This window comes from Octopus bimaculoides, chromosome 24, assembly GCF_001194135.2.
Source record: "Octopus bimaculoides isolate UCB-OBI-ISO-001 chromosome 24, ASM119413v2, whole genome shotgun sequence".
Lineage (NCBI taxonomy): Eukaryota > Metazoa > Mollusca > Cephalopoda > Octopoda > Octopodidae > Octopus > Octopus bimaculoides.
The window spans coordinates 12,562,620-12,575,798 of NC_069004.1; the positions used below are offsets into that span (position 1 = coordinate 12,562,620).

Consider the following 13,179-nt stretch of genomic DNA (forward strand, 5'->3'; position numbering starts at 1 on the left):
AAGCCTAGTACTTATTCTGTCGGTCTCTTTTTGCCGAACCACTAAGTTACGGGGACGTAAACACACCAGCATCGGTTGTCAAGCGAAGATGGGGGGGGACAAACACAGACACACAAACATATATATATATATATATATATATATATACGACGGGCTTCTTTCAGTTTCCATCTACCAAATCCACTCACAAGGCTTTGGTCAGCCCGAGGCTATAGTAGAAGACACTTGCCCAAGGTGCCACGCAGTGGGGCTGATATTTCTTCTCTCCTTGTTTCTTTCCTTGTTCCTTTCTGTAGAAGAGCGTAGGCTCGAAACATTAAAGACTTTCTCAATTCCTGAACGTTATACTAATACATCTATTTATTTTCAACAACACCACCTGTCTTTATCTGTTGTTTTTTTTGTGAATTCTCCTTATATATATATATATATATATATATACATACCTACATACACACACATATATATGCAACTATAAACAAACTGTGTTAATCAATTAGGCATTAAAACCGAATGACTCTCCCTAGGCACAATAAAATATGCTTCAACACACAAATTTACTAAAGAATCTTGCAAACCAAATACAAAAACTTTTATTTGTTTTTAGAAGTATTGAAAGTGTATTATATTATATCCAATTCTTTCTGGTGTTTTCATGGCAATACTGCATTCAAAATATTACTGTCTTATCTGTATAATATGTTACACATTCAACACTTCTAAAAAAACAAATGTAGGTTTGTTTTAAATTTGATGGAGATTGTTGTCAGCAGGCAGTTTAGCTTAATGGTAAATTACTCAGCCAGTCTCTCAGAGATGTGGGTTCGAGTCCGGTAGCTGTTTGTTGACAACTTTTCTGGTCTTGCAAGGGTAATAACACCCAATTTTTCCTGCTGTTTTTATAGTGATACTGCATTCGAAATATTACTTTCTGGTCTATATAATATATATATATATATATATACATATATATATATATATATTATATTCCTTTGTCAGTCCCCTCTGTGTTTAGCCCCTTGTGGGCAATAAAGAAATAAGAAACGTTAGTACACCAGGCAAAATGCTTAGTGGAATTTCATCTGTCTTTATGTTGAGTTCAAATGCTTTTCGTCCTCTGAAGGTTGATAAAATAAGTACCAGTTGAATACTGGAGTCGATGTAATCGACTTATTCCCGCCCCTGAACTTGCTGGCCTTGTGCCAAAATTTGAAACCAATATTAAATAAAATGGACATACACATTGAAACTGATAATATTTTATAAAAGTCACTGAATGTAACAAATATAAAAATACTTATCCTGTCTAGCTAAAGGGGAAAATAGTTTTAAAAATCTTTAAACATGCAGCCATTCATGTGTGGCTGTGTGGTAAGAAGCTTACATCTCGACCACATGGTTCCAAGTTCAGTCCCACTATGTTGCATCTTGGGCAAGTGTCTTCTACTATAACCTTGGGTCAACCAAAGCCTTGTGAGTGGGTTTGGTAGACGGAAACTGAAAGAAGCCTGTCGTGTGTGTGTGTGTATGTATGTATACATATATATATGTATCTATTTATGTGTGTGTATGTCTGTGTTTTCCCCCTTGCCTTCACTTGACAACCAATGCTGGTGTGTTTATGTCCCCATAACTTAGTACTTATTGTATCAGTATCTTTTGCCAAACCACTAAGCTTACAAAGAATAAGTCCTTTGGTCAATTTCTTCAACTGAAACCAGTAAAAGAATACTCCTGTGCTGTTTCTATTTTTAATTTTTACCTATATGTGTACATGCACACACACATATAGTTAATATATGTATGTATTGTAGTAAATATATGTGCATATAGGCTATTTGTGTGTGTGTGTGTGTGTATGTAGTAATAATGAAGTCAAACCAAATAGTGATATTTTGAAATCATTTAGTACAGGGGTTTTCAAACTTTTTGACTTGCGGACCCCTTTATATTTCAGGCTTTACCTTAGGGACCCCCTTATAAACGCTTATGAAATTTATACATAAATATTTGCTTAAAATAACATATATTTTTACACTTATTTATTTAACAGTATTTAACAAAATAGGTTTATTGTCAATTAAAAGATTTCGATTAAAAAACATATATGAAATCAAATTGCCCATAAAATGTATTTGCTGTCCACGACCCCCTGTCTTGTCCTTGTGGTCCCCCTGTGGTCTGCGGACCACAGTTTGAAAACCCCTGATTTAGTATGTATGTTTCAAGTTTGTGTAATATATAATAGGAAATTCATCAAGTGCATAAACTTGCCGCATTATTATTACTATTATTATGGCCGGGTTCCAACCTGGGCCACAGCAACAAATTCCACCTCCCACACCTCTCAGTCCAACATCACTGCCTCAAGGCCCCGGGTACATTTCAGTTGTCAATGTAAGTGTGATGATGTTTTCCCCTTCTTACATCACCATGAGGTGGGTTCCGCAAGACTAATTTGGATGCCTCCATCTCAGGGTGGTGCATGCAATGACCAGATAGTCGCAACCATCTTTGCCTGATCTTCTCTGTACCTTTCAGCAGGTCTCCACATGTTATATGTTGCTGCCATTTCATATTTAGACCTATTCATAGCATCCATTTAGCCCGTTTGATAATTTCTTTGTCAGTGTACATGTTTCACTAACATATGATAGCACTGATTTGACAGTTGCAATGAACCCTCCTCGTGTTTAGTATTTGTCTGTATTATAGTTAACAGCATGTATAATTAAGACATTTTCCCCCTGGTACAGTCATTTATTCCATGTCTTTATTGCAAATTTCATTTTAGATCACTGACGCTGGGATTGCTTCTCTGGTTGAAGGTTGTTGTCATAACACACTTGAGGTGAGTTCAAATTTTTATATCTCAATTCATGTTACTATTTACACAAGTAATCTTTAAATTATTATTTAACAACAGCTTGAAGACTTATCAATGGCTAAGATTTTAACTACTGAAAATAAAATGTGCAACAGTAAAATATTTTTAAAATTTGCTTCCTTTAATTTTAGTATTTCATGTCCACAACATAAATAAAGATGGCCATTTATTTTTCTTGTGAACTTAAATTAATATAATATATGTATGTTGTGTGTGTGTGTGTCATGTGCCACAAAGATAAGCTCATTTGTCATCAATGTAATCTGCAAAAGGGCCTCATTAAATCAGTCCTTTTGTTCATCTGCTTGTCTTGATTGAGGAGCATCATCATCATCATCCTTAACATCTGTTCTCCATGCTGGCATGGGTGGATGGTATGACATGAGCTGGTAAGCCAGAGGACTGCACCATGCTTTACTGTCAGTTTGGGCATGGTTTTTATGGCTGGATGCTCTTGCTAATGCCAACCACTTTACAGGATGTGCTTTTCCTTATCGTTTGCACTGAACAAATATATTCAACTCTTTAGCATTCAGATTACATTGTGTAACATGGTTTTTGTTCTTGAGTAGCAACTGTTATTTCTTAAGGCGGCGAGCTGGCAGAAACGGTTAACACGCCGGGTGAAACGCTTAGCAGTATTTCATCTGCCGCTGAGGTCGACTTTGCCTTTCATCCTTTCGGGCTCGATAAATTAAGTACCAGTGGAGTACTGGGGATCGATGTAATCGACTTAATCCGTTTGTCTGTCCTTGTTTGTCCCTTCTGTGTGTAGCCCCTTGTGGGCAATAAAGAAATAAGAATGTGCTTTTTCTTTTTATGTGGCTCTGGAATAGGTGCTTTTTACATGGTGTTACATAAAATGGATTTGTGCCATCACCATGTATAAAAGTACTCATGCTTGTGCCGCATAAAAAGCACTTGTGCCAGCGCCATGTTAAAAGCCACTGCCACATTAAGAGCACATGGCACACTCTGTAAAGTGGTTGGTGTTAGGAAGGCCATCCAGCTGTCGAAACTATGCTGCAGCAGACAATTAGTTCCTGGGCAACTCTCTGGCTGGCCAGCTCCATGTCAAATCATCCAAACTATACCAGTATGAGTTGGACAGTTTGACAGCATTGGCAGAGTTAAATGTTGAAGTTGTATTTTTGAAAACTGGTCTAAGCTTAACTATCCTATCACACACTCCTACTATCTTCATGTACCTACATTCTTTGGTGATGTTCTAACACTGTGAGTGAGTGAGAGAGAAAGACGTTGGAACAGTCACAAACCAATTCTGCAACCTTCAAACAACTATAGATTTTTTATTTCAGGAGATGGTCCTTCGGAATATTGAAAAGATATCTAACAAATCAGTAGAACTCGTACTAAAATTCTGCCCCAAGCTAACAATTGTTAACTTCAGTGGCTGCCCCAACATTCAAGGTAAGTGCGTCTCCATTTGCTACTGTTTTTTTTCTCCAATATATTTATTTGTAGGTTGTTAAGAAGCCAACAATTTGTAGTTGTTTAGCCCCAGGTAAATTGAGTTGACCTATGATTAAAATACATTCCTGCCATGACCAGCTTGTCTTTTTTTTAGAATCTATATCTAGATCTACATTATCCAGTGTATCTTTCCCCTTTTTAAGATCATCATCATCATCATTTAGTGCCTACTTTCCATACTGGCATGGGTTAAATGGTTTGACTGAAACTGGTAAGCTGGAGAGCTGCACCGGTTCCAGTCTGATTTGGCATGGTTTCTACAGCTGGATGCCCCACCTAACACCAACCATTCCAAGAGTCTAATGAGTGCTTTTTACATGTCACTGGCACTGGTACCAGTTATGTGACACTGGCATCAGCCACAACTATGATTTCACTTTGCTTGACGAGTTTTCTCAAGCACAGCATATTGCCAAAGGTCTCAGTTACTTGTTTAATTTCAGGGAGGGCTGCTATTTTTTGCAAGTGAGGCTACTGTGTAGAGATCACCTTGTTTCTTCTTGGGGGTCATAGTTTTTCTTGTGTTTAAAGGTATAATTCAAACGATTTTATTAACACCATTCCTTCTGTTTTCAATTTCTAATCTCTCCATTTTCCCTGCATTTAACTCACTCAGCTTTGAAAGGGTGTTCGTATTTGAAATTTCTCAGAATTTATTGAAACAAAAGTTAATTAGGAAGAATTTGACAATTGTCCATCCATATTAACCCTTTTGTTACCATATTTCTGTTGAGATACTCCGTCTTTTCTTCAATTAATTTTGAAAATAATGAAGAATTTAGTAAATGACCTTGTCATTATTAATTGGTATTTGGATCTTAAATTACATTCTGATGGAAGATTTTAATTCAGGACTCTTGAAAACTAGATGTTTGTACCTCAGAGGCAGGGGTGGTCTCAGGTGGGTTGAATTCAAAAGGGTTAAAACTGATTAATCCAGCTGTTAAATGAATTAACATAGTAAAATTTATTCGATTCATGTAATGGGGCCAGAGGCTAGTTTTGATATTTTGGAAAATGGCTCAAGCATAAAATTTCTTTCTTATACTAACAACCCAAGAACTATAAATATTGGTTTTAAATTTTGGTACAAGGCCAGCACTTTTGGGTGAGGGGCCAAGTCAATTAAATCGACCCCAGTGCATAACTGGTACTTAATTTATCAGCTCCAAAAGGATGAAAGGCAAAGTTGACCTCAGCAGAATTTGAACTCAGAATATAAAGATGGATGAAATACCACTAGTTACTTTGCCTGGTGTACTAATGATTCTGTCAGCTCACCACCTTAAGAATTACAAATATAGATTTCAAATTTTGGCACAAGGCCAGCAATTTCAGGGGAGTGAGTAAGTCAATTACATCAACCCTAGTGCTCAACTGGTATTCGTTTTATTGACGTTGAAAGGATGAAAGGCAAAGTCAACCTTGGCAGAATTTGAACTCAGAACATAGAGATGGACAAAATGCTGCTAAGCATTTTGCTCAATGTGCTAACAATTCTGCCAGCTCACCATCTTAAGAACTATAAATATTATTAACTGTTTTATTGGGGAGGGAGTCAGAGGGCTGACACAAACCTTCATTAGTTTTCTATCTTTTAGCTCTTAAACAAGTTAATTTCTTTTCAATTAACCCATTAGAGTGGCAAAGACAAACAAAACAAAACAAAGCAGGACAATTTGAAAATTATAGAATAAAATCTACAAATAAAAACTATATGCATTAATGGGAAAGGTAGGTTCAGAAAGACAATGTACTTCGTTTCATGTTACTGAAGTTCAGTGGTTGTCAACCAGGGTCCATATAAGATTTCTGGAGGTCCATATAAGATTTCTGGAGGTCCATGCTAACAACATAGTAAACTGGGGATTCACAGTAGTATTCTAAATGTCCATATAAAGTTTTGCAAGAAACAACTCAGTTTCTTTCTCTTATATATTATGTAATTCAACCTACACAAGGTAATGGGTGAAAAACAAAATAGGAATTTCAAAAGAAGTATGTATAAAACTAGTTTTTAAACATTGAATGGCTATGGGGGGTCCACCAGAATAAAATAGTAATCAAAGGGGGGTGCACAGATGGAAACAAAATGATTATGCAAGAGTGTAAACAATTTAAGAGGAAAATTGGGTATAAGAGGCATCAGATGTTGTAAGAGAGAAGGCTGTGTTGAATTGGTCATGTGATGTGTATAGACTAGGACAGCTGCATAAAAAAGTGCCGAGCTCTAACTGTGAAGGGTACTTGTGGAAGGGGTAGACCCAGGAAGACGGTGTCTGAAGATCCTTTCTCACTTCATCGGTGAGAAAGTATCTTTGGACACTGGGCTTCACTAAGGAAATAACAAGGGATCAGGAGATGTGGCGATTTGCTATACAAGCTAAGTGAAATCGCTGTATTCCATACATACATGTTTGTCCTTTCAGGTGCTGGTACCACATAAAAAGCACTTGTGTTGGTGTTGCTTATACACACCTGTGCTGATGCTGCATAAATACACCTGTGCCGGTGGCACGTAAAAAGCACCCAGCGCACTCTGCTAAGTGGCTGGCATTAGGAAGGACATCCAGCCATAGAAACCATGCCACAACAGACAATTGGAGTCTGGCAGCTCCCAGCTGGCCAACTCCATGTCAAACTGTCCAACCCATGCCAGCATGGGAAGCAGATGTTAAAAGATGATGAATCACTGCTCTAGTTGAAATGAGTATCTACAGAGTACTATTGCTACCCTCTCTCATTTCCTGGATGCCCTGTTGGGTCGGAGGGCTGAGAGGGTGCCTGTAACTAGTAAATCCATGGTACATGCTACCAACTGATACACACCATTTACTAGTAACGGCTGTAGTTGTTAGGGTCATGCAAGATATGTTGTTTTTCTGAATATTTAAAGACATCAATATACTTATGACCATCATATGGTATGCAATAGTAACGGTAACTTTAAACTGTAGACTTTTGTAAATGGAAGAAATGCGAACAGAGTTCAGAAGTGTAACTTTCTATTTCATTGTGTACCCTGATCTGATGTATTTCATTTTTCAATTCTTCAGATGTTAATTACAGTAGGTATTCTAACAACACATTAAAACAGATTGGTTGGACCATTCCTATTTGAAGCAGAACAATCACCCAACAAAAGTGTCTCTGATAGCAATTCATTTACTTTGGCCTTCACAGTTCAGGTATTTCATATTTTCATGTTGAACTACATTTTTCAATAACATCAACACACACACACACACACACACAAATATGTCATTTGCACACCTATACAAAAACTTGATCATGCAAACACAAATGTGTTTTAAACAAGAACACAAATATGTCCTTATGTGCATATGCATATATAAATATGTTTGCTCACACATAGTTCTCATTTTTTTTAATAATAAAACTGATTTTGTTTAAAGTATTTTAACAGAATGTATCAAATATTCAATTTTTTTGAAATTGTTGTTTTTATTATCTTCTCTAAAACTTGAGTGTAAACTTCAGTTTTTGTCAAACTAAGATCTGGTTCCCATTCCTACTCAAAACTATTCTATCAATCTTATGTTAAAACTGACCAGATCCATCCTCTCATTTAGTTTATATTTCTGATGTATTTAATTATCTATTATCATCTCTACATTCTTTGTTCATTTACTGAGGATATTGGGAGTGAAGGCGAATGGCTCAGTGGTTAAAGTGTTGGGGCTCACAATCATAAGGTAGTGAGTTCAATTCCTGGACCGGGTTGTGTTTTGTGTTCATGAGCAAGACACTCATGTTGAAATGAGTTGCAATGTCACTGGTGTCAAGCTGTATCAGCATTTGCCTTTCCCTTGGATACCTACATTAGAGACTGCTCTGTCCCCTGGTAAAACTAAACAGTCTGCTTTTGTCTACATTGTTGTTGTTCAAGGTAATGTGGCCAAAGATGGCAAATAGAAGAGAGAATCAGAGTGTGATGTGAGAAAAGGGTGATAGAAAATGATAGGAAGCTACAGGTTAGCTGTGGGAAAGATAAACAAGAAGGTAGTCTATGAATCTGGAGAGATAAAAAAAAAACAATAAACAATTCAGTGAACCCATCACTGTATCCAGTAATCATTTTTATTTACAAAACTAACAAAGCTTTTGATATGGTGTTCGGTGGGGTGAGAGCAATAACTTGGGTCTGGATAAGTTGGTTAAATTGTTTTTCTTTTTTTTTTTTATGACGAGTAAAATTTAAAAAAAAAAAAAAATTATAAAAAGAAAAGAAATAAACATTTCCCATGGTCCTTCATTGAACTATTAATATAAAAAGAGAAAACTTAAGTGACAGTAGTTGATGAAATGCATTCACTTAACCTTGTTTAACTGATATGAAGGACTCTTGCAGCCATGTAAAGTATTGCCAATATATGTTCGTTGTATTTCATTAATGTTTTCAAGTGACCTTAAATTCAAGCTTTCATAGAAATTCTCACAATACCCGAGTGAAATGCAGAAAGACATTTTAGTTGCGTTTCACATGGTTCTGAAGCTCAGATATGGTTATTTGTTTGAAATTCTTGTTTTATACTAAATATATCTCAAACTGGAGTGAAGTCTTGCTCTGAAAGAATTGGTTTTGTGTATGTTGTCAAATCAATACTTTCTGCTACAATATTTTTAAACACATATATTTTAGATTTAGACGATTCGTTAACATTTAATTCCAAGCTCATAAAATGTGTGTTTAAAATGAAGTTTATAATTGTTTTTTAAAAATCTATAAAAGATGTATTGATAAAATATATATAAGCTCTGGCACATACACAGTCCATGCTAGAATAAGTAATCTGTCCATTAAACGATTACGATATAACAACAAATTCTTACAAAAATATTATAAAAAAAAATTTTCTTTCAAATTAAAGAGAAAAAAAAAAAACCTTTAAAATTCAATTTCTTCTTCTCAAGGATTTTTTATTCTGCTGCGAACATTTTCAGGCTTGACTTCAACTAAACATTTCTGAGCTGGGAATTTTCTCTCTAATTTGGAACAGTCACAATTCAAATTCTGATTGGCCTTTCTTTAAATTTCTAATTTCTTAAGTTAATAAGTGGTTTGTTGCTACCATACACTCTATTCATTCGTTTTTGCAGCAGTTTGTTATTGGAATCTTTTGGGTTCTTCACATGATAATGGTAGTCTACTCGCATACTCTGGAGGGCGTTAGTCATCTCTTCCTGTAATTACACAAAACAATCATCTTAATTTTTTCATTTATAAAGACAAAATTTGCATATACCGTAAATCCTCAAGTATAACCTGCACTTTTTCCCCAAAATTTAAAGGTCAAAATTTCTAGTGCGTACTATATACGAAGTTAAAAATGAAAAATATTTTCTAAACAAAATTTTCTAAGTGATAAATATGTAAAGGCAATTTACTTAATATTTATTTTTCACTGACTTTATTACTGTTATTTCTTTATTTTCTGCAAAGCAAAGTGCACAAAAAAGCTACACGTTTGCATTAAGTTATATATACAATTTGCCAGTACCGCCTGACTGGCCTTTGTGCTGGTGGCATATAAAAGCACCCACTACACTCTCGGAGTGATTGGCGTTAGGAAGGGCATCCAGCTGTAGAAACTCTGCCAAATCAGATTGGAGCCTGGTATAGCCATCTGGTTTCACCAGTCCTCAGTCAAATCGTCCAACCCATGCTAGCATGGAAAGCGAACGTTAAACGACGATGATGATGATGACGTTACCGTATATACGTTTACAAACCAAGGACGTTATATAGACCTCATTGACTCAAGTTAGAGAAGGGGCGTGTATTATACACAAGGTTTAGGTTTTTCAGAGGTACAGCCCCCTAAAAATCCCCTGCGTATTATACTCAAGAGCGGATTATACTCGAGGATTTACGGTATATTTCAGCTGAATGACATGAATTCATCCATCACATTTTTAAAGAAGAGAAATGGTAAATTCTGTTACTTAAGTCATGTGATGGGAACAGAAAAAAAATACCAACTAAATTATTCTTTCTGAGGCTGGGAGGGGGGTGAGTCGATTACATCCACCCCCTACTTTATTTTATCAACCCCAAGACGATGAGAGGCTAAGTCAGAACATAATGAGATAGAAAAAATACTGCTAAATCAAGATGATACATAATATAAAATTATTAATCTCAGAAATATAGAAAAGATAGCTACTTGGAGACAGAGTCCATTCTGTTAAAAAACTTCTGACCAAAGCCCTGGGGGCCAGGGCTTTGGTCAGAAGATGACATCCTCCCTTCCTATTCCCAGTTTCAGAGGTCCTGAAAAAGGGGTCAAAATCCCTGCATCATTTTCATATCTTTGACGAATAAAAATTAACCTGATTGATTTAATAACACTGTAACACAATCTTTGTCCTTGGGTAGCAACTGTTATTTCTTGTTTACTTACTCCTAGAAAGTATGAAAAATGGTTAATATTTCCTTCAAACTTAGCTTTTCTTACAAACCCCAAAGAATTCCTCTCAGCACATGGCTATGATGCTCCACCATTACTCATGATCTGAGATGCACATTGTCAACCACTAAGAGACCTGCTCAAGTGGTTAAGGCCAAGCAACTGACAAGCAAATCTGTAGTACTGAGCTATTATTTGCTATAATGATATTTCTGCTTCAGCAACTCAGTGCTGAATCTGTCTGAAATGTAATGGAAAATAGGCAAGTTTCAAAACATTGATGTCCAGGTCAGAAAAGCAAAGTTTGAAGGGAAGAGTAGTGGTTTCCTTTGATTTTTTTAGATAGAAGCACATATGGAATAACACTTACTCTTTTACTTGTTTCAGTCATTTGACTGTGGCCATGCTGGAGCACCGCCTTTAGTCGAGCAAATCGACCCCAGAACTTATTCTTTGGAAGCCTAGTACTTATTCTATCGGTCTCTTTTGCCGAACCGCTACATTACGGGGACGTAAACACCAGCATCGGTTGTCGAATGATGTTGGGGGACAAACACAGACACGCAAACACATACACACACATACATATATATACAATGGGCTTCTTTCAGTTTCCGTCTACCAAATCCACTCACAAGGCTTTGGTCGGCCCGAGGCTATAGTAGAAGACACTTGCCCAAGGTGCCACGCAGTGGGACTGAACCCGGAACCATGTGGTTGGTAAGCAAGCTACCACACAGCCACTCCTACGTTTTACTGAGCAAAGACAAAAATAAAAATTTTGTTACACAGAGTAATTAACAAGAATGGTCTTAGAAGTGTGTCGCAAAGAATTTATGCTTCTTAAATTCTACAACTGAACAGTAAGCAACAAAATATGTCAGTTTGACATCAAAATCCGAAATTGGAATCTGTATGGTATTTATAGTAAAAAATCCTTACCTGAACATCGTACCATTCTGAGGCATCATCTTGGAGGTTCATTATAGAAAAAAGAGGAGTTGGCGGAACATCAACAACATTCTGAAAATAAACAAAGATTTAAAATATTAACCATTCTACGAGATTCTCACATTGAAAGAATTTTTCAAACATGATATCTTTTCCCCCATAATTTTTCCAATGTTCACAAATTGGAGAATGAATTTACAGATATTTCACAAGGAAAAATTGTCTATATTGTTGTTGCTGTTGAGGTTTAACCCCAGGTTAGTTGTTTGAGCAGTGGATGCGCAATGGCCCAGTGGTTAGGGCAGCAGACTCCCGGTCATAGGATCATGGTTTCGATTCCCAGACTGGGCGTTGTGAGTGTTTATTGAGCGAAAACACCTAAAGCTCCACAAGGCTCCAGCAGGGGATGGTGGCGAACCCTGCTGTACTCTTCTACAACTTTCTCTCACTCTTTCTTCCTGTTTCTGTTGTACCTGTATTTCAAAAGGTCAGCCTTGTCACACTGTGTCACGCTGAATATCCCCGAGAACTACGTTAAGGGTACACGTGTCTGTGGAGTGCTCAGCCACTTGCACGTTAATTTCATGAGCAGGCTGTTCCGTTGATCGGATCGACCGGAACCCTTGACGCCGTAAGCGACAGAGTGCCAACACACACAGTTGTTTGAGCAGGACTATGATCAGAGACATTCCAATTTTGACCATCCTATCTTTTTCATTTTGTTTTCAACTATTACACTATGTAAAATGTTTTGTCATGGAATTAGGGTGGGTAAAGTTAGTGTCTTGTCTGATGAATTCTTCACTGAAATGGCTAACATCTTAAACATTTGATCATTCAAACACCTCATTAATATTATGTTGCCAGAAACTACCAATAAACTACCTCAAGTGAATGTGAAAGTAATTCATATTTTTGGTAATAGATGTAAATTTAAACACTGTATATGTCCCAGTTTTTACAATACATACACTGTATCTCTGTCTGTCTAAAGGGCAAATAAACACAGATATAAACACATTGACAATAATGCTGCTGATGATGATGGATCAGCAGAATCTCTGAAATTTTATTAAGAGTTAGGAAGAGATTTTAAAAAAGTTACTTACTCCAACCCAAGGATTAGACATCACATCACGGATCGTTAGTCTTTCATCTGGATCAGTTTTTAACAAACCCTTTATCAAGTCTTTTGCTAAAATTAAAGTTTGAAAAAGTTTTATTATTATTATTATATATATATATATTTTCATCGATGAGTTCATGAACCTTGGTTCTTATCCCTAAAACTATATATTTATATATATTTTATACTGTGAAGCTTCATTTAATTTTAATTTTTATTAAATTGATTTAAATTGAGTTTTCACCAGTAATTTTGGATTTTATCCCAAATAATATATATATATATATATA

At 36.2% G+C, this 13,179-nt stretch overlaps 2 protein-coding genes across 2 annotated transcripts in view; one reads left to right on the forward strand and one right to left on the reverse strand.

Moving 5' to 3' along the window:
* The window catches only part of LOC106875565 (fibrillin-1), a 48,831-nt gene that overhangs the window by 6,814 nt on the left and 28,838 nt on the right, over window positions 1–13,179 (forward strand). Inside the window, exons 4-6 of the mRNA XM_014923772.2 lie at window positions 2,795–2,851; window positions 4,207–4,318; window positions 7,438–7,569. The gene's annotated coding sequence lies outside the window, so the exon portion shown is untranslated. The remainder of the gene's footprint in view (window positions 1–2,794; window positions 2,852–4,206; window positions 4,319–7,437; window positions 7,570–13,179) is intronic.
* LOC106882434 (MAP kinase-activated protein kinase 2) overlaps window positions 8,448–13,179 on the reverse strand; it is a 137,901-nt gene continuing 133,169 nt past the window's right edge. Inside the window, exons 8-10 of the mRNA XM_052976307.1 lie at window positions 12,873–12,958; window positions 11,755–11,835; window positions 8,448–9,586 (exon numbers count right to left, since the gene is read on the reverse strand). Coding sequence (XP_052832267.1) covers window positions 9,440–9,586; window positions 11,755–11,835; window positions 12,873–12,958 — 314 coding nt within the window. The 3' untranslated portion in view covers window positions 8,448–9,439. The remainder of the gene's footprint in view (window positions 9,587–11,754; window positions 11,836–12,872; window positions 12,959–13,179) is intronic.